This window comes from Petromyzon marinus, chromosome 63, assembly GCF_048934315.1.
Source record: "Petromyzon marinus isolate PM22_M1 ecotype Great Lakes invasive population chromosome 63, UKy_Petmar_22M1.pri1.0, whole genome shotgun sequence".
Lineage (NCBI taxonomy): Eukaryota > Metazoa > Chordata > Hyperoartia > Petromyzontiformes > Petromyzontidae > Petromyzon > Petromyzon marinus.
Window position 1 is genome coordinate 7488356 of NC_133729.1, and position 20580 is coordinate 7508935.

Genomic DNA, 20580 nt, shown 5'->3' on the forward strand with positions numbered 1-20580 from the left:
TCTCCGCGTGTCTCAGTGTCTCCCCGTGTCTCAGTGTCTCCGCGTGTCTCAGCATCTCCGCGTGTCTCAGTGTCTCCGCGTGTCTCAGTGTCTCCGCGTGTCTCAGCATCTCCGCGTGTCTCAGTGTCTCCGCGTGTCTCCGCGTGTCTCAGCATCTCCGCGTGTCTCAGCATCTCCGCGTGTCTCAGTGTCTCCCCGTGTCTCAGTGTCTCTGCGTGCCTCAGCATCTCCGCGTGTCTCAGTGTCTCCGCGTGTCTCAGTGTCTCCGCGTGTCTCAGTGTCTCCGCGTGTCTCAGGGTCTCCGCGTATCTCAGTGTCTCCGCGTGTCTCAGTGTCTCCGCGTGTCTCCGCGTGTCTCAGCGTCTCCGCGTGTCTCAGCGTCTCCGCGTGTCTCAGTGTCTCTACGTGTCTCAGTGTCTCCGCGTGTCTCCGCGTGTCTCAGCGTCTCCGCGTGTCTCCGCGTGTCCCAGCGTCTCCGCGTGTCTCCGCGTGTCTCAGCGTGTCTCCGCGTGTCCCAGCGTCTCCGTGTGTCTCCGCGTGTCTCAGCGTGTCTCCGCGTGTCTCCGCGTGTCCCAGCGTCTCCGCGTGTCTCCGCGTGTCTCAGCGTGTCTCCGCGTGTCTCCGCGTGTCTCAGCGTCTCCGCGTGTGTCCGTGTCCCAGATCGGCTACCAGCTGGACGAGGCCCACGGCTGGGCGCTGGACGTTGCCGAGCTGCGCCGTGCCCTGGGCGAGGCGCGTCACGTGTGCCGCCCCCGCGCCCTCTGCGTCATCAACCCCGGCAACCCCACCGGTCCGTCGCCATGGTTACTGTCGTCGCCACCGCCATCGCTGCAGCGTCGCTGCTGATGCTGCTGCCGCCACTCCGCTAGTTTAGCTCCACGGTTAGCCCCGCCCGGCCCGTTGCCGTGGTTACCGTCGTTACCGTGGTTACCGTCGTTACCGTGGTTGCAATCGTTACCATCGTTACCACCGTCATCTCTACACCGTCACTGCTGCCGCCGCTCCGCTTGTGTAGCCCCAGGGTTAACCCGCACAGGTCCGTTACCATGGTTGCCTACGTTACCACGGTTACCATAGTTACCACGGTTACCATCGTTACCACGGTTACCATCGTTACCACGGTTACCATCGTTATCGCTGCCGCCGCTCCACTTGCATAGCCCCAGGGTTAACTCCCACGGGTCCATGCAGTCAACGAATGACTGCACGGATGAATGAATGACAAAGTGAATGACTGAATGACTGCACGAAATAACGACGACTGACGGAGCGAATGACTGAGCGGATGACCCCGATGACTGAGTGGATGACCCCGATGACTGAGTGGATGACCCCGATGACTGATTGGATGACCCCGATGACTGATTGGATGACCCCGATGACTGATTGGATGACCACGATGACTGAGTGGATGACCCCGATGACTGATTGGATGACCCCGATGACTAAGTGGATGACCCCGATGACTGAGTGGATGACCCCGATGACTGATTGGATGACCCCAATGACTGATTGGATGACCCCGATGACTGAGTGGATGACCCCGATGACTGATTTGATGACCCCGATGACTGAGAGGATGACCCCGATGACTGATTGGATGACCCCGATGACTGATTGGATGACCCCGATGACTGATTGGATGACCCCGATGACTGATTGGATGACTGCACTAATGCATCGACGAGTGACCGACCGAGCAAATGACTGAGCGAAATCTCCATAAATATAAAAGGGAAATTTGTGAATGTGTGTGTCTGTTCGAAATGTTTAGCGTACTTTCCAATATGCAACAAACTTGAAATTTGGCATGTCGGTGGCTTCCTGACTGTACACAATGCAAAACGTATAAAAATAGACTTTTGTATTTTTGGGGGGGTAGGAGGGGCGCAATAATGAAGATATTTTGCACGGCAAGTGAGCGGTGACGTCACACCTGTGATGTCATCCGCATGCGGCAGCGTCACGCAGTGCGCCTGCTGACGTCACTCACCCCTCACCCTCCGCGTAGGCCGTGTGTTAACCCGACGACTGAATGGGTGACTGCACTGGCGCGTGGGCGAGTGACCGAGCGAGCGAACGACTTCCGTGGCTGGGCGACCGAACTGAGTGAGCGACCGAGCGAAACTCACGTGACCCCCTTTGCCACTTGACCCCCCGCCCCCCCCCCCCCCCCCCGTGACCTCAGGTCAGGTGCAGAGCAGGAAGAACATTGAAGAGGTGATCCGCTTTGCTGCAGAGGAGAAGCTCTTCCTCATGGCCGACGAGGTGAGGGCGGGGCTTCATAGTTTCATAGTTTCCGTTTATGTTGGTATAGCCCCGTGAGCCATTCGGCTCTTGAATCGGGTGCAACCACAACAAACTAAAAAGCAAAAACACGAACAAGAAAATCATCTTAAAGTGACTGTGTGTGACTATGCAAACAGAACATCCATGGAAAAAAAACATCAAAATATTCCTGAAATAGCATCGTACACCAACGCTGTGTGCAAAAAGGCTAAGGGCTTACACTGACTTTAACATTTTATCTACAAAATGACACCTTGCCGATATTAACTATGTTACCCTGTTTTTTTTAATTTTCGGATTGTATCTTATAGCTATTTTATATTCGATATTTATTCAATTTTGTATACTTTAGCCCCTTGGTGTTAGTTAGACTTTGAACCCTTATTATAGTAAGACTTGTTTACTACTTATTTAAGATTTTAGATTCCTATATGTTGAATGTGTGCACCATCCTGCCAAAGTAAATTCCGTGTCGGTGTGAACTTTCATGGCGAATAAAACCCTTTCTGATTCTGAAAAATCCCAGTGGGATGCAAGTCAAACAACAACATCAACAACCACAAGACAACTAAGATTAAGGCCATCAGTCTTAACTCCGCACTACAACAAAACAAACATGGCCAAACCAAAAAAACATTTTTGAAATCACCAAAATAAAAAGCCATAATAGCAACGTAACAGCGATCACAGGCACCGTGACCGAATTTGTAACAATAAACTACGTAAATAACACGTAACACCAAACCCCGGAGCCACATTTGGTGGTGGTGGGGGTGGTGCGAGGGACGACGAGGTGGTGGTGGGGGGTGGTGCGTGGGACGACGAGGTGGTGGTGGTGGGGGGTGGTGCGAGGGACGACGAGGTGGTGGTAGGGGGTGGTGCGTGGGACGACGAGGTGGTGGTAGGGGGTGGTGCGAGGGACGACGAGGTGGTGGTGGGGGTGGTGCGTGGGACAACGAGGTGGTGGTAGGGGGTGGTGCGTGGGACGACGAGGTGGTGGTAGGGGGTGGTGCGAGGGACGACGAGGTGGTGGTGGGGGTGGTGCGAGGGACGACGAGGTGGTGGTGGGGGGTGGTGCGAGGGACGACGAGGTGGTGGTGGGGGGGGTGGTGCGTGAGACGACGAGGTGGTGGTGGGGGTGGTGCGAGGGACGACGAGGTGGTGGTGGGGGGTGGTGCGTGGGACGACGAGGTGGTGGTGGGGGGTGGTGCGAGGGACGACGAGGTGGTGGTGGGGGGTGGTGCGAGGGACGACGAGGTGGTGGTGGGGGGTGGTGCGAGGGATGACGAGGTGGTGGTGGGGGGTGGTGCGTGGGACGACGAGGTGGTGGTGGGGGTGGTGCGAGGGACGACGAGTTGGTGGTGGGGGGTGGTGCGAGGGACGACGAGGTGGTGGTGGGGGTGGTGCGAGGGACGACGAGGTGGTGGTGGGGGGTGGTGCGAGGGACGACGAGGTGGTGGTGGTGGGGGTGGTGCGAGGGACGACGAGGTGGTGGTGGGGGTGGTGCGTGGGACGACGAGGTGGTGGTGGTGGGGGGTGGTGCGAGGGACGACGAGGTGGTGGTGGGGGTGGTGCGAGGGACGACGAGGTGGTGGTGGGGGTGGTGCGAGGGACGACGAGTTGGTGGTGGGGGGTGGTGCGAGGGACGACGAGGTGGTGGTGGGGGTGGTGCGAGGGACGACGAGGTGGTGGTGGGGGGTGGTGCGAGGGACGACGAGGTGGTGGTGGTGGGGGTGGTGCGAGGGACGACGAGGTGGTGGTGGGGGTGGTGCGTTGTATGACGAGGTGGTGGTGGTGGGGGGTGGTGCGAGGGACGACGAGGTGGTGGTGGGGGTGGTGCGAGGGACGACGAGGTGGTGGTGGGAGAGCGTCCGCGTCCAGGACGAGAGCGGCGCCGGTCAGCGGCCCGTGTGGGATTCGATTCCACGCCCACGGCCACCAACGGTTATCTGAGGCGGTCCCCCTGGGCCCTGCCCCTAGGTCGGCTCGGCCTCGAAACGAGTGACCCGGCGTGGTTGCGTAGTCGACGTCGCCGCTCGGGGAGACAAAGGCGGCGGCCCGGGGGGCGTGGCCCTGCCCCCCCCCCCCCACCACGGCGACGGCCTCCGTGGGTTGCCGCTGCCGCTCGCTAACGGCACTTGCCCCGACGGCCTGTTACAGGCTACACGGGGGGGAACCTTTGTCTTTGTGTGGACGTGGGGAGCGGCGGGGCCGCGGTCGGCGCACCCCGGGCCCCCCCTAGGTCGACTCGGCCCTCAAATGCCTTCCTGGCACGTGTGCGTGTAACACTATCGGCACCGCGGTGTGGGTGAGGAAGGCGTTGCGGGTGGGGGGAGTGTCGGTGTGAAGTCGGTGTGAAGTTGGTGTGAAGTTGGTGTGAAGTTGGTGTGAAATTGGTGTGAAGTTGGTGTGAAGTTGGTGTGAAGTTGGTGTGAAGTCGTCGTGAAGTTGGTGTGAAGTTGGTGTGAAGTTGGTGTGAAATTGGTGTGAAGTCGTCGTGAAGTTGGTGTGAAGTTGGTGTGAAGTTGGTGTGAAATTGGTGTGAAATTGGTGTGAAGTTGGTGTGAAGTCGGTGTGAAGTTGGTGTGAAGTTGGTGTGAAGTTGGTGTGAAATTGGTGTGAAGTTGGTGTGAAGTTGGTGTGAAGTTGGTGTGAAGTTGGTGTGAAGTCGTCGTGAAGTTGGTGTGAAGTTGGTGTGAAGTTGGTGTGAAATTGGTGTGAAGTCGTCGTGAAGTTGGTGTGAAGTTGGTGTGAAGTTGGTGTGAAATTGGTGTGAAATTGGTGTGAAGTTGGTGTGAAGTCGGTGTGAAGTTGGTGTGAAGTTGGTGTGAAGTTGGTGTGAAATTGGTGTGAAGTTGGTGTGAAGTTGGTGTGAAGTTGGTGTGAAGTCGTCGTGAAGTTGGTGTGAAGTTGGTGTGAAGTTGGTGTGAAATTGGTGTGAAGTCGTCGTGAAGTTGGTGTGAAGTTGGTGTGAAGTTGGTGTGAAGTCGTCGGTGTGAAGTTGGTGTGAAGTTGGTGTGAAGTTGGTGTGAAGTTGGTGTGAAGTTGGTGTGAAGTTGGTGTGAAGTTGGTGTGAGGTCGGTGTGAAGTCGTCGTGAAGTTGGTGTGAAGTTGGTGTGAAGTTGGTGTGAAGTTGGTGTGAAATTGGTGTGAAGTTGGTGTGAAGTTGGTGTGAAGTTGGTGTGAAATTGGTGTGAAGTTGGTGTGAAGTTGGTGTGAAGTCGGTGTGAAGTTGGTGTGAAGTTGGTGTGAAGTTGGTGTGAAATTGGTGTGAAGTTGGTGTGAAGTTGGTGTGAAGTTGGTGTGAAGTTGGTGTGAAGTTGGTGTGAAGTTGGTGTGAAGTCGTCGTGAAGTTGGTGTGAAGTTGGTGTGAAGTTGGTGTGAAGTTGGTGTGAAGTTGGTGTGAAGTTGGTGTGAAGTTGGTGTGAAGTTGGTGTGAAGTTGGTGTGAGGTCGGTGTGAAGTCGTCGTGAAGTTGGTGTGAAGTTGGTGTGAAGTTGGTGTGAAGTTGGTGTGAAATTGGTGTGAAGTTGGTGTGAAGTTGGTGTGAAGTTGGTGTGAAATTGGTGTGAAGTTGGTGTGAAGTTGGTGTGAAGTCGGTGTGAAGTTGGTGTGAAGTTGGTGTGAAGTTGGTGTGAAATTGGTGTGAAGTTGGTGTGAAGTTGGTGTGAAGTTGGTGTGAAGTTGGTGTGAAGTTGGTGTGAAGTTGGTGTGAAGTCGTCGTGAAGTTGGTGTGAAGTTGGTGTGAAGTTGGTGTGAAGTTGGTGTGAAGTTGGTGTGAAGTTGGTGTGAAGTCGTCGTGAAGTTGGTGTGAAGTTGGTGTGAAGTTGGTGTGAAATTGGTGTGAAATTGGTGTGAAGTTGGTGTGAAGTTGGTGTGAAGTTGGTGTGAAGTTGGTGTGAAGTTGGTGTGAAGTTGGTGTGAAGTCGTCGTGAAGTTGGTGTGAAGTTGGTGTGAAGTTGGTGTGAAGTTGGTGTGAAGTTGGTGTGAAGTTGGTGTGAAGTCGTCGTGAAGTTGGTGTGAAGTCGTCGTGAAGTTGGTGTGAAGTTGGTGTGAAGTTGGTGTGAAATTGGTGTGAAGTCGTCGTGAAGTTGGTGTGAAGTTGGTGTGAAGTTGGTGTGAAGTTGGTGTGAAGTTGGTGTGAAGTCGTCGGTGTGAAGTTGGTGTGAAGTTGGTGTGAAGTTGGTGTGAAGTTGGTGTGAAGTTGGTGTGAAGTTGGTGTGAAGTTGGTGTGAAGTTGGTGTGAAGTTGGTGTGAAGTTGGTGTGAAGTTGGTTTGAAGTTGGTGTGAAGTTGGTGTGAAGTTGGTGTGAAGTCGGTGTGAAGTTGGTGTGAAGTTGGTGTGAAGTTGGTGTGAAGTTGGTGTGAAGTCGTCGGTGTGAAGTTGGTGTGAAGTTGGTGTGAAGTTGGTGTGAAGTTGGTGTGAAGTCGTCGTGAAGTTGGTGTGAAGTTGGTGTGAAGTTGGTGTGAAGTTGGTGTGAAGTTGGTGTGAAGTTGGTGTGAAGTCGTCGTGAAGTTGGTGTGAAGTTGGTGTGAAGTTGGTGTGAAATTGGTGTGAAGTCGTCGTGAAGTTGGTGTGAAGTTGGTGTGAAGTTGGTGTGAAGTTGGTGTGAAGTTGGTGTGAAGTTGGTGTGAAGTCGTCGTGAAGTTGGTGTGAAGTTGGTGTGAAATTGGTGTGAAGTCGTCGTGAAGTTGGTGTGAAGTTGGTGTGAAGTTGGTGTGAAGTTGGTGTGAAGTTGGTGTGAAGTTGGTGTGAAGTTGGTGTGAAGTTGGTGTGAAGTCGTCGTGAAGTTGGTGTGAAGTTGGTGTGAAGTTGGTGTGAAGTTGGTGTGAGGTCGGTGTGAAGTTGGTGTGAAGTTGGTGTGAGGTCGGTGTGAAGTCGTCGGTGTCGGTGTGAAGTTGGTGTGAAGTCGGTGTTGGTGTGAAGTTGGTGTGAAGTCGTCGGTGTGAAGTTGGTGTGAAGTCGGTGTCGGTGTGAAGTCGATGTGAATTCGTCGTGAAGTCGTCAACGATGATGATGATGATGACGATGATAACGACGATGATGATGACGACGACGATGATAACGACGATGACGACGACGACGATGATGACGGGAAGAGGGGGTCGTGGGGCCGCGCTAAGGGCCACGCGACGGGCCTCGTGACGGAGAACGCTGCTGTGCTAGAGGCTACCTGGGGGGCCTTTGTCTTTGTGGACAGGTGTACCAGGAGAACGTTTATGCCGACGGCTGCGAGTTCCACTCCTTCAAGAAGGTGCTGTTTGAGATGGGGGCCGAGTTCAGCGAGAGGGTGGAGCTGGCGTCCTTCCACTCCACCTCCAAGGGCTACCTGGGCGAGTGAGAGACTCACCCACGGACTCACACAGAGACCCACAGACTCACTCACACAGAGACCCATAGACTCACTCACACAGAGACCCACAGACTCACACAGAGACCCACAGACTCATCACACAGAGACCCACAGACTCATCACACAGAGACCCACAGACTCATCACACAGAGACCCACAGACTCACTCACACAGAGACCCATAGACTCACTCACACAGAGACCCATGGACTCATCACACAAAGACCCACAGACTCACACAGAGACCCACAGACTCATCACACAGAGACCCATAGACTCACCACACAGAGACCCATAGACTCACTCACACAGAGACCCATAGACTCACCACACAGAGACCCATAGACTCACTCACACAGAGACCCATAGACTCACTCACACAGAGACCCATAGACTCACTCACACAGAGAACCCATAGACTCACTCACACAGAGACCCATAGACTCACTCACACAGAGATCCCATAGACTCACCACACAAAGACCCATAGACTCACTCACACAGAGATCCCATAGACTCACCACACATAGACCCATAGACTCACTCACACAGAGATCCCATAGACTCACCACACAGAGACCCATAGACTCACTCACACAGAGACCCATGGACTCATCACACAGAGACCCATAGACTCATCACACAGAGTCCCATAGACTCACTCACACAGAGACCCATAGACTCATCACACAGAGACCCATAGACTCACTCACACAGAGACCCATAGACTCACTCACACAGAGACCCATAGACTCACTCACACAGAGAACCCATAGACTCACTCACACAGAGACCCATAGACTCACTCACACAGAGACCCATAGACTCACTCACACAGAGACCCATAGACTCACTCACACAGAGACCCATAGACTCACACAAAACAGAGATCACATAGACTCACGTAGAGTCCATCACAGCCAGCAAAGCAGTTGCAGGGCTGCGCCTTTACCTGGCCTGGCGACCGCCCTCCCCCCCCTCCCCCTCCCCCAGATGTGGCTTCCGTGGCGGCTACATGGAGGTGGTGAACCTGGAGGCGGAGGTGAAGGCGCAGCTCTTGAAGCTGGTGTCGGTGCGGCTGTGCCCGCCGGTGCCGGGCCAGGCGGCGCTGGGCGTGATGGTGAACCCCCCGCAGGCCGGGGAGCCCTCGCACGCCGCCTTCGTCAGGGTGAGCACTAGCACCGTGACACTGTGACACTGTGACACTCTCACTGTGACACTGTCACTGTGACACTGTGACACTAGCACTGTGACACTAGCACTGTGACACTGTGACACTAGCACTGTGACACTGTGACACTAGCACTGTGACACTAGCACTGTGACACTGTGACACTGTGACAGTGTCACAGTGTGACACTAGCACTGTGACACTGTGACACTAGCACTGTGACACTAGCACTGTGACACTGTGACACTGTGACATTGTGACACTGTCACACTGTGACACTAGCACTGTGACACTGTGACACTGTCACTGTGACACTGTGACACTGTCACTGTGACACTGTGACACTGTGTCACTGTGACACTGGGACACTAGCACTGTGACACTGTGGCACTGTGACACTGTGACACTGTGACACTGCCACTGTGACACTGTGACACTAGCACTGTGACACTGTGACACTGTGACACTAGCACTGTGACACTAGCACTGTGACACTGTGACACTGTCACTGTGACACTGTGACACTGTCACTGTGACACTGTGACACTGTCACTGTGACACTGTGACACTGTCACTGTGACACTGTGACACTGTGACACTGTCACTGTGACACTGTGACACTGTCACTGTGACACTAGCACTGTGACACTGTCACTGTGACACTGTGACACTGTCACTGTGACACTAGCACTGTGACACTGTGACACTAGCACTGTGACACTGTGACACTAGCACTGTGACACTAGCACTGTGACACTAGCACTGTGACACTGTGACACTAGCACTGTGACACTGTGACACTGTGACACTAGCACTGTGACACTGTGACACTAGCACTGTGACACTAGCACTGTGACACTGTGACACTCTCACTGTGACACTCTCACTGTGACACTGTCACTGTGACACTGTGACACTGTGACACTAGCACTGTGACACTAGCACTGTGACACTGTGACACTAGCACTGTGACACTGTGACACTGTGACACTAGCACTGTGACACTAGCACTGTGACACTGTGACACTAGCACTGTGACACTCTCACTGTGACACTAGCACTGTGACACTAGCACTGTGACACTAGCACTGTGACACTAGCACTGTGACACTGTGACACTAGCACTGTGACACTGTGACACTAGCACTGTGACACTAGCACTGTGACACTGTGACACTAGCACTGTGACACTCTCACTGTGACACTAGCACTGTGACACTAGCACTGTGACACTAGCACTGTGACACTAGCACTGTGACACTGACACTAGCACTGTGACACTAGCACTGTGACACTGTGACACTAGCACTGTGACACTGTGACAATAGCACTGTGACACTAGCACTGTGACACTCTCACTAGCACTGTGACACTCTCACTGTGACACTAGCACTGTGACACTGTGATACTAGCACTGTGACACTAGCACTTTGACACTCTCACTAGCACTGTGACACTGTGACACTCTCACTGTGACACTGTGACACTAGCACTGTGACACTGTGACACTCTCACTGTGACACTGTGACACTGTGACACTAGCACTGTGACACTAGCACTGTGACACTGTGACACTAGCACTGTGACACTAGCACTGTGACACTCTCACTAGCACTGTGACACTCTCACTGTGACACTCTCACTGTGACACTATCACTGTGTCACTCTCACTAGCACTGTGACACTCTCACTGTGACACTGTGACACTCTCACTGTGACACTCACTGTGACACTCTCACTGTGACACTATCACTGTGTCATTCTCACTAGCACTGTGACACTCACTGTGACACTCTCACTGTGACATTGTGACACTCTCACTGTGACACTAGCACTGTGACACTCTCACTGTGACACTCTCACTGTGACACTCTCACTGTGACACTCTCACTGTGACACTCTCACTGTGTCACTCTCACTAGCACTGTGACACTCACTGTGCCACTCACTGTGACACTCTCACTGTGACACTGTGACACTCTCACTGTGACACTGTGACACTCTCACTGTGACACTCTCACTGTGACACTCTCACTAGCACTGTGACACTCTCACTAGCACTGTGACACTCTCACTAGCACTGTGACACTCTCACTGTGACACTCTCACTGTGACACTCTCACTGTGACACTCTCACTAGCACTGTGACACTCTCACTAGCACTGTGCCACTCTCTGTCAAGAGGGCCCTGGGCGATCATCGCCGCTGTGTGGGCTGCTCATTGCACGACTTTGTTGTTGTTGTTGTTGTTGACGTTGTTGTTGTTGTGTCCGTGTGCCACTCAGGAGAGGCAGGCCGTGCTTAGCGACCTGGCCGAGAAGTCCCGGCTCACGGAGAATCTCCTCAACGCCATCCCTGGCATCCACTGCAACCCCGTGCAGGGCGCGATGTACGCCTTCCCACGCATCACCCTGCCGGCACGCGCCCTGCAGGAAGCCGCGGTGAGACTCCCTGCCTCGCCGCGTCACTCCCTGTCTTTGGTTGCGGTGTTGTTGGTGTTGTTGTTGCTGATGTTGTGGTGGTTGTGGTGGTGGCGTAGGCTGCTGGCGTGGCTCCGGACATGTTCTACTGCATGCGGCTGCTGGAGGAGACGGGGATTTGCCTCGTGCCCGGCAGCGGCTTTGGCCAGAAGGAGGAGACGCACCACTTCAGGTGAAGCACTACCGCACGCACGCACACACGCACGCACGCACACCCACGCACACACGCACACACGCACACGCACGCATGCACACGCACACACAAAGATCTCCCGTGTAGCTTGGACACACTGTTAGGGCAAGTGCTGTTAGCGAGTAGCAGCGCCTACGAAGGCCGATACGGCACACAAGGGGGAGGGTGGTCAGCGCCACGCACGGCCGCCTTTGTCTCCCCAGTGGCGATGTTTACTACACACCGCACCAGGTACTCATTTGAGGCCGAGTCGACCTAGGGGAGGCCTAGGACCGGTTCGGATAATCGTCACTGGTGGTGTTGGTGGCCGTGAGCGGGAATCGAACCCGGGACGCCGGGTTTGTAGCGCTAACTGCCGTGCCACCGGTACACTACCGCACTACTAAACAGACACAGTGACACACACACTGACACACACACAGACACACACACACACACACTGACACACACACTGACACACACACACTGACACACACACACACAGACACACACACACTGACACACACACAGACACACACACTGACACACACACTGACACACACACTGACACACACACAGACACACACACTGACACACACACAGTGACACACACACTGACACAAACACAGACACACACACTGACACACACACAGTGACACACACAGTGACACACACACTGACACACACACAGTGACACAAAAGATAAGACAAAGATCCCCCATATAGCCTTAACAGACTGTAGGGGCAAGTGCTGTTAGCGAGCACCTATGAAGGCCGAAACGGTACACGAGGGGGTGGGTGGCCAGCACCACGCCCGACCGCCTTTGTCTCCCTAGTGGCGATGTTTACACACCGCACCAGGTACTCATTTGAGGCTGAGTCGACCTAGGGGAGGCCCGGGACCGGTTCAGATAATCGTCACTGGTGTTGGCCGTGAGCGGGAATCGAACCCGGGTCGCCAGGTTCATAGCGCAGCGTAGCGCTAACCGCTACACTATCGCTCCTCGAGCGTCTAATGCAGCCTTGATGCCTTGCAATCGGTATTTGGTGTGTTATTGCCAGAAAGGTTAAAACCAACTTTCGCATCAGTTTGGGACTGGCAGAAAGGTCCCGAAGATACTTGTGAGTGGAGTTTGTATGATCTCCCCCTGTTCTACAGAGTGAGTGAGTGGAGTTTGTGTGATCTCTCCCTGTTCTACAGAGTGAGTGAGTGGAGTTTGTATGATCTCCCCCTGTTCTACAGAGTGAGTGAGTGGAGTTTGTATGATCTCCCCCTGTTCTACACAGTGAGTGAGTGGAGTTTGTGTGATCTCCCCCTGTTCTACACAGTGAGTGAGTGGAGTTTGTGTGATCTCTCCCTGTTCTACAGAGTGAGTGAGTGGAGTTTGTGTGATCTCTCCCTGTTCTACACAGTGAGTGAGTGGAGTTTGTGTGATCTCCCCCTGTTCTACAGAGTGAGTGAGTGGAGTTTGTATGATCTCCCCCTGTTCTACAGAGTGAGTGAGTGGAGTTTGTGTGATCTCCCCCTGTTCTACACAGTGAGTGAGTGGAGTTTGTGTGATCTCCCCCTGTTCTACAGAGTGAGTGAGTGGAGTTTGTATGATCTCCCCCTGTTCTACAGAGTGAGTGAGTGGAGTTTGTATGATCTCTCCCTGTTCTACACAGTGCGTGAGTGGAGTTTGTGTGATCTCTCCCTGTTCTACAGAGTGAGTGAGTGAGTGGAGTTTGTGTGATCTCTCCCTGTTCTACAGAGTGAGTGAGTGCAGTTTGTGTGATCTCTCCCTGTTCTACAGAGTGAGTGAGTGAGTGGAGTTTGTGTGATCTCTCCCTGTTCTACAGAGTGAGTGAGTGCAGTTTGTGTGATCTCTCCCTGTTCTACAGAGTGAGTGAGTGGAGTTTGTGTGATCTCCCCCTGTTCTACAGAGTGAGTGAGTGGAGTTTGTGTGATCTCCCCCTGTTCTACACAGTGAGTGAGTGGAGTTTGTATGATCTCTCCCTGTTCTACACAGTGAGTGAGTGGAGTTTGTGTGATCTTCCCCTGTTCTACAGAGTGAGTGAGTGGAGTTTGTATGATCTCCCCCTGTTCTACACAGTGAGTGAGTGGAGTTTTTGTGATCTCCCCCTGTTCTACACAGTGAGTGAGTGGAGTTTGTATGATCTCTCCCTGTTCTACACAGTGAGTGAGTGGAGTTTGTGTGATCTCCCTCTGTTCTACAGAGTGAGTGAGTGGAGTTTGTGTGATCTCTCCCTGTTCTACACAGTGAGTGAGTGGAGTTTGTATGATCTCTTCCTGTTCTACACAGTGAGTGAGTGGAGTTTGTGTGATCTCCCCCTGTTCTACAGAGTGAGTGAGTGGAGTTTGTATGATCTCCCCCTGTTCTACACAGTGAGTGAGTGGAGTTTGTGTGATCTCCCCCTGTTCTACACAGTGAGTGAGTGGAGTTTGTGTGATCTCCCCCTGTTCTACAGAGTGAGTGAGTGGAGTTTGTATGATCTCCCCCTGTTCTACACAGTGAGTGAGTGGAGTTTGTGTGATCTCCCCCTGTTCTACACAGTGAGTGAGTGGAGTTTGTATGATCTCTCCCTGTTCTACACAGTGAGTGAGTGGAGTTTGTGTGATCTCCCTCTGTTCTACAGAGTGAGTGAGTGGAGTTTGTGTGATCTCTCCCTGTTCTACACAGTGAGTGAGTGGAGTTTGTGTGATCTCTCCCTGTTCTACAGAGTGAGTGAGTGGAGTTTGTGTGATCTCTCCCTGTTCTACACAGTGAGTGAGTGGAGTTTGTGTGATCTCCCCCTGTTCTACAGAGTGAGTGAGTGAGTGGAGTTTGTGTGATCTCTCCCTGTTCTACACAGTGAGTGAGTGGAGTTTGTGTGATCTCCCTCTGTTCTACAGAGTGAGTGAGTGGAGTTTGTGTGATCTCTCCCTGTTCTACACAGTGAGTGAGTGGAGTTTGTGTGATCTCTCCCTGTTCTACAGAGTGAGTGAGTGGAGTTTGTGTGATCTCTCCCTGTTCTACACAGTGAGTGAGTGGAGTTTGTGTGATCTCCCCCTGTTCTACAGAGTGAGTGAGTGGAGTTTGTGTGATCCCCCTCTGTTCTACAGAGTGAGTGAGTGGAGTTTGTGTGATCTCCCCCTGTTCTACAGAGTGAGTGAGTGGAGTTTGTGTGATCTCCCCCTGTTCTACACAGTGATTGAGTGGAGTTTGTGTGATCTCCCCCTGTTCTACACAGTGAGTGAGTGGAGTTTGTGTGATTTCCCTCTGTTCTACAGAGTGAGTGAGTGGAGTTTGTGTGATCTCCCTCTGTTCTACAGAGTGAGTGAGTGGAGTTTGTGTGATCTCCCCCTGTTCTACAGAGTGAGTGAGTGGAGTTTGTATGATCTCCCCCTGTACTACTGAGTGAGTGAGTGGAGTTTGTATGATCTCCCTCTGTACTACACAGTGAGTGAGTGAGTGGAGTTTGTATGATCTCCCTCTGTACTACACAGTGAGTGAGTGGAGTTTGTATGATCTCCCTCTGCACTACTGAGTGAGTGGAGTTTGCGTGTTCTCTCTCTCTCCGTGGGTTCCGTTCCGGGTTCTCCTCCCCATAGCTACAACAACCCCACATGCAGTGTAGCCGCTTCCGGCTAAAAATGCCACATCCGCAGTGCTGAAAAATCACCTCTGCCAGTTGCTTAATCCGGATTACACACAGCAGCAGCGGAAACAGCAGCAGCAGCAGCAGCTTCAACACCATGGCAGGCCCCTCCTGAATACTCGCCAAGGCTTTCCTGGACAAACAACAACAGCAACAACAATAATAACTTCCATCAGAGAGAGAGAGAGAGTGCGAGAGAGAGAGAGGGAGAGAGAGACCGACATTTCCACCAATCACTCGTCTGGTGACCGACCGCTGATTATCCCTCCTCTCCCATGACCCCCCCGCCCCCCACGGCCACCTCGTGAACAGGATGACGATCTTGCCGCCCGTGGCCAAGCTGAAGGTGCTGCTGGAGAAGCTTGCCGCCTTCCACGTCCGCTTCACCCACGACTTCTCGTAGGGGGCTGGGGGGCAAGCCCCTCCCCCCCCCCACCACCGACCCCTCCCCTCCCACCGCCCCCCCCCACCCCACCGTGTGCTCAGATTTTTACCCAGAGGGATGTTTTAAAAATAAAAAGATTCGGGCGGACCGGTCATTAGCCCCACCGCCGCCACCGCCGCCATCAGCTGATCGTTGGCGCAGCGACCGCGGGGGGGGGGGGGGGGGTCATCACGTGATGGGGGGGAGAGGGGGGGTCATCACGTGATGGGGGGGAGAGGAGGGGGGACGCTCCCGTCGTGTGGTTAACAAGAACGGCCCGCAGAAGCGGACTTCACAGAGCTACCTCCGAGATCCCTTCCTCTTCGTAGAGGGGGGCAGCCGCGGTGGCAATGAGATGTTAACCGCCTCACCTGGTATGCAGGAGGTCGTGGGTTCGATTATGACCCTGACGACGCCTGCTGCTGCTGCTGCTGTATATTTGTAGTTTGCATTGTGTCTCTCCCCGTGGTCCGTGCGGATTCTGCAACGGGTCCTCCGGGTTTTTCCCGTCCACATTTGAGAATCAACGCCAGGCGTCTGGAGACGATTTGGCTGCTCGAAATGTCCACGTGATGATAGGCCGCTTCGTTGAGCCATCATTTGTGACGGCCAGGTCGCTCAGTGGGGCCTTACCCGATAAGATAAAAATAAATAGTTTAGTTTTAGTGGTGCTCTGGTCCACACAGAACGGCCCACGGAAGTGCACATCACAGAGCTGAGCTACCTCTGAGATCCCCTTCTGCTTTAAGCGATCCACACGCATAGTAGAGGGGGGGGGGGGCGGCGGGGGGTGGGGGGCACCTTCCCACACGCCCGGCCCGCCACGCGAGAGCAATGCTCGTTGAAGTGCACAATCCTAATTGAACGCGATTGTTTTTTTAAAAAGTTTTAATTTTCTTAGTGCGCAGTCATCGGTGACTGGAGCCGAGGCGGACACCCAACGCGCTGTGCCGCCAGATCGCCCGGTTCCATCGCCCGGTTGGATCATCCGGTTCCATCGCCCGGGTCGATCGCCCGCTTGGATCATCCGGTTCCATCGCCCGGGTCGATCGCCCGCTTGGATCATCCGGTTCCATCGCCCGGGTCGATCGCCCGCTTGGATCATCCGGTTCCATCGCCCGGTTCGATCGCCCGCTTGGATCATCCGGTTCCATCGCCCGGGTCGATCGCCCGGTTCGATCGCCAGCTACGATCGCCTGATTCGATCGCCCGCTTAGATCATCCGGTTCGATCGCCCGGGTCGATCGCCCGGGTCGATCGCCCATTACGATCACCTGGTTCGATCGCCGGTTCGATCATCCACTTCGATCGCCCGGTTCGATCGTCCGCTCGACCCGGGCCGTCCACCCGGAGCGGCCAAGCGGGGGTGGGGTGGGGGGAGCGCCCGTCGGTCGAAACCGCTCCCCCGATGATGGCGAATTCTGCTTTTAACATTTAATCGGCGAGGTTTCCTCTCCGTGCGCCCCATTATCTTTTAACAGATCTCCTAGACATGCCGTGGCCTAGTTCGGCGTGGTGGGGGGTCACGTGCCCCGCGACGTCCAACGTCACGGCAATACCCCATTGTTTCCACGAATGCCGCCGTCTGCGATCCCCGTAGAACGTCCTTCACCGCGTTGGTTATGAACATTGCACATGAAGCGATGTGAAAGGCACGGCGCGTGGCACGGCGCGTGGCACGGCGCGTGGCACGGCGCGTGGCACGGCGCGTGGCACGGCGCGTGGCACCGCCGTGGTGCACAGAACACGGCCTGCGGTGGTTTCACCGAAGTGGGGCGACAGTTGCCGCCGTGCGCCATCTCGATCGAGCCATTTGCGGTGTGATATGTTTTTATTATCATCATGATGATGATTATTATTATCTCGAACTCGGCTCAAATTTGACCCAGCCTCTCATTTCCGAACGACGCCAACGCAGCCTATTAGCAACGGCACCCGGGGCGGAATACGTGGCGTGTTTTGTGGTTGACGACTCCAACACGTTCCACGGCATTAACCAGGGCGGCCTGCCGGGGTTCGAAGCGCGAACGGCACCGCCACTGCTGCCACCACCACCACCACCACCACGCTCGCCCTTCGCTGACGACGGCGGCGTCGCCGGCGGTGGCTGCGACAGCGATGGCCGTATATATTTATTTTCTCCTTCGGATTGTCTCGCCGCAGCCCGGCAATTGTTTGCGCCCGTCGGTGAAGGGACGCACGTGACCGTTTTGAGCCACGTGTAGGCAGCGCGAGCGACCCTTTCTCTCGTCGAGAAGCGGGCAACGAGAGGGCTTAATTCCAGCCGGCTCTGACCCCCACGGGGGTCACTAGACACACCACATCCGGTATAACTCTCCTTCTCTGGCTGCAGAATCTGAATATTTGTTCATACTGGAGGAATCCGATGAGCTATTAAGCTCTTTTTCACACACGTCCAATAGTTTCACAGTAGCCTGCCACCGATCCTGTGCGCGATTCCCATTGCCCATCTCACAAGCGGCGTGCCATAGACATCTATAAGAGGCTCGTGGAATTGCGCAGAGACAGACGAACACACGTTTTGCGGAGGATCGTAAGCTTGCCTCAGAGACCCAACCACTTGCACGGAGGCTCATTGGCTGACAGAGAGACGCACAAAGTTCTATAGAGGCTCATAGACTCGTATAACCCGTGGACTTACATATTCATAAACGAAAACGGACCCGAGTCACACGGAGTGATCCATACACTTATAGAGATTCGTATACTCTTGCAGAGCCATGGACTCACGTGTAGATACAGTGACTCGCACAGAGAGCCCCGGGGTTGTGATTGCGATGATCGCAGAGCCACTGTGCACGTGAAGCACAGGCGGGCTAGTGATTATAGACTCGTCATGACGATTACAAAATACTTACACTGTGATTAATTATAGTAGGTCTAATGCAATTAGCGTATCACCATGCATTGGCCATGGGATTGCTAAGCCAAGGGCAGCACCAATCGTGGTGCATTCTGGGATTGCTAAGCCGAGGGCAGCACCAATCGTGGTGCATTCTGGGATTGCTAAGCCGAGGGCCGCACCGATCGTGGTGCATCCTGGGATTGCTAAGCCGAGGGCAGCACCGATCGTGGTGCATTCTGGGATTGCTAAGCCGAGGGCAGCACCAATCGTGGTGCATCCTGGGATTGCTAAGCCGAGGGCAGCACCAATCGTGGTGCATTCTGGGATTGCTAAGCCAAGGGCAGCACCGATCGTGGTGCATTCTGGGATTGCTAAGCCGAGGGCAGCACCAATCGTGGTGCATCCTGGGATTGCTAAGCCGAGGGCAGCACCGATCGTGGTGCATTCTGGGATTGCTAAGCCGAGGGCAGCACCAATCGTGGTGCATCCTGGGATTGCTAAGCCGAGGGCAGCACCAATCGTGGTGCATCCTGGGATTGCTAAGCCGAGGGCAGCACCAATCGTGGTGCATCCTGGGATTGCTAAGCCAAGGGCAGCACCGATCGTGGTGCATCCTGGGATTGCTAAGCCGAGGGCAGCACCAATCGTGGTGCATCCTGGGATTGCTAAGCCGAGGGCAGCACCAATCGCGGTGCATTCTGGGATTGCTAAGCTGAGGGCAGCACCAATCGTGGTGCATTCTGGGATTGCTAAGTCAAGAGCAGCACCGATGAGGCCCTACGGGATGAAGGGAGACACAACTCCACAACACTAACGCCCTTTGTCCTGTAGGTAACCCATGCTGTGTGTTGCAGGGGCTGCCCCACGCAAGTTTTAACCTGGCAAGGGTTTGCGGGGGGGGGGGGGCGGGGAAATGAGATAGCCACTTATTTTTGTAAATTGGTGGTAGACCACTGGCACTTTGCAATGATTGTAGCTGCCAGTATATAGTGCCTTTACAGACCGGGCGTTGTAACACGTCGTGCCTTCTCGTGCATTAATGAGCCACAGCCGTGCTTTACAGATGTTTCATAAATGCTATGATCGAGAGACGCCGCGTGTCCCTTTTGTGTCTTTGTCTAGCTGTGTATCAACAACAACCGCCACTAAGTTGCGGTGACGTCACCACGACGCTTGTGCCATGCTATGGGCACCTTGAGGCCACGTGAAGTGTCGAACGCCCGCTGGCAGGAGGTCACGGGGCAGACCCCGGGGCAGACCCCGTGACCTCAGCCCTTGGCTTAGCTGTGCGTTAGCCACCCGTCGCTCCGCTCGTTGTTGTGAGCATCGCTCCTCCACCCTCCGTTGATGTTGGAGGGCGACTGCCTTCAACTGCCCAGTAGCGTCTTTCACGAGCCTCCTCCACAGAGGCCGATCTTGACACCGCTGGTACCAGTCATCGGCAAGTTCACTCAGCTCCATGTCCTGTACTACATCACTGCCGTGCCCGTTTCGCCCCCTCGATCCGGCCGAACAAAAGCTGTTTAGGCGTGCGGTGGCTGGGCATGCGGGCTACATGACCCAGCCAACGCAGCCTTGACTGCCGGAGGAGCTCAGCGATGGGATTTTGCCCAGATCTTTCAAGGATTTGTGAGCTCACACAATCCAGCCTGGTTAAACCCAGGATGGATCTTAGGCAGGCCAGCCTCAATGTTTCTACCCGGCGAAGATGTTCCATTAGGGGGGTCCACGTTTCGCAAGCGTAGAGAAGGAAGGGAATGACCGTGGCCGAGAAGACCTGAAGCTTCGTGCTGAGCGACAGACCCAGGTAGCTTCCACACAGCGTTACGCAACCGATGAAAAGATATTGCCGCTCGACTGATTCGGAGTGAGACCTCTGCTGTTAAACCAGAGCCGGTCATGAGCACACTGCCCAGGTATGGGAAACTCTCCACTCTCTCCACAACTGTCCCATCACCGATTGGGAGTTGTGGGGGTGGAGTGTCCGATGGTACAAAATACCCAGGCAGGTGCTTCATTTTGGGGGGGCTGATGGTAAGGCCCCATCTCTTAGTGGCACGCTCCAGTCTCAGCAGCAGCGTCTCCAACTCCTCTGAATGAGCAGCAATTACCAAATCATCGGCATACATAACGTGGTTGACCAATGGGGAGCCATCCCTGGACCGCACCCGGGCATCGATCAGCCTCC

At 54.5% G+C, this 20580-nt stretch overlaps 2 protein-coding genes across 3 annotated transcripts in view; one reads left to right on the forward strand and one right to left on the reverse strand.

Moving 5' to 3' along the window:
• GPT (glutamic--pyruvic transaminase) overlaps positions 1–19484 on the forward strand; it is an 81509-nt gene extending 62025 nt beyond the window's left edge. For both annotated transcript variants that reach the window (XM_076053925.1, XM_076053924.1), the window contains 7 exons: positions 661–790; positions 2189–2268; positions 7489–7625; positions 8634–8808; positions 11097–11252; positions 11351–11463; positions 15415–19484. In XM_076053925.1, coding sequence (XP_075910040.1) covers positions 661–790; positions 2189–2268; positions 7489–7625; positions 8634–8808; positions 11097–11252; positions 11351–11463; positions 15415–15505 — 882 coding nt within the window. In that variant the 3' untranslated portion in view covers positions 15506–19484. The remainder of the gene's footprint in view (positions 1–660; positions 791–2188; positions 2269–7488; positions 7626–8633; positions 8809–11096; positions 11253–11350; positions 11464–15414) is intronic.
• LOC142906343 (uncharacterized) overlaps positions 1–20580 on the reverse strand; it is a 107245-nt gene that overhangs the window by 66267 nt on the left and 20398 nt on the right. The window lies entirely within an intron of this gene.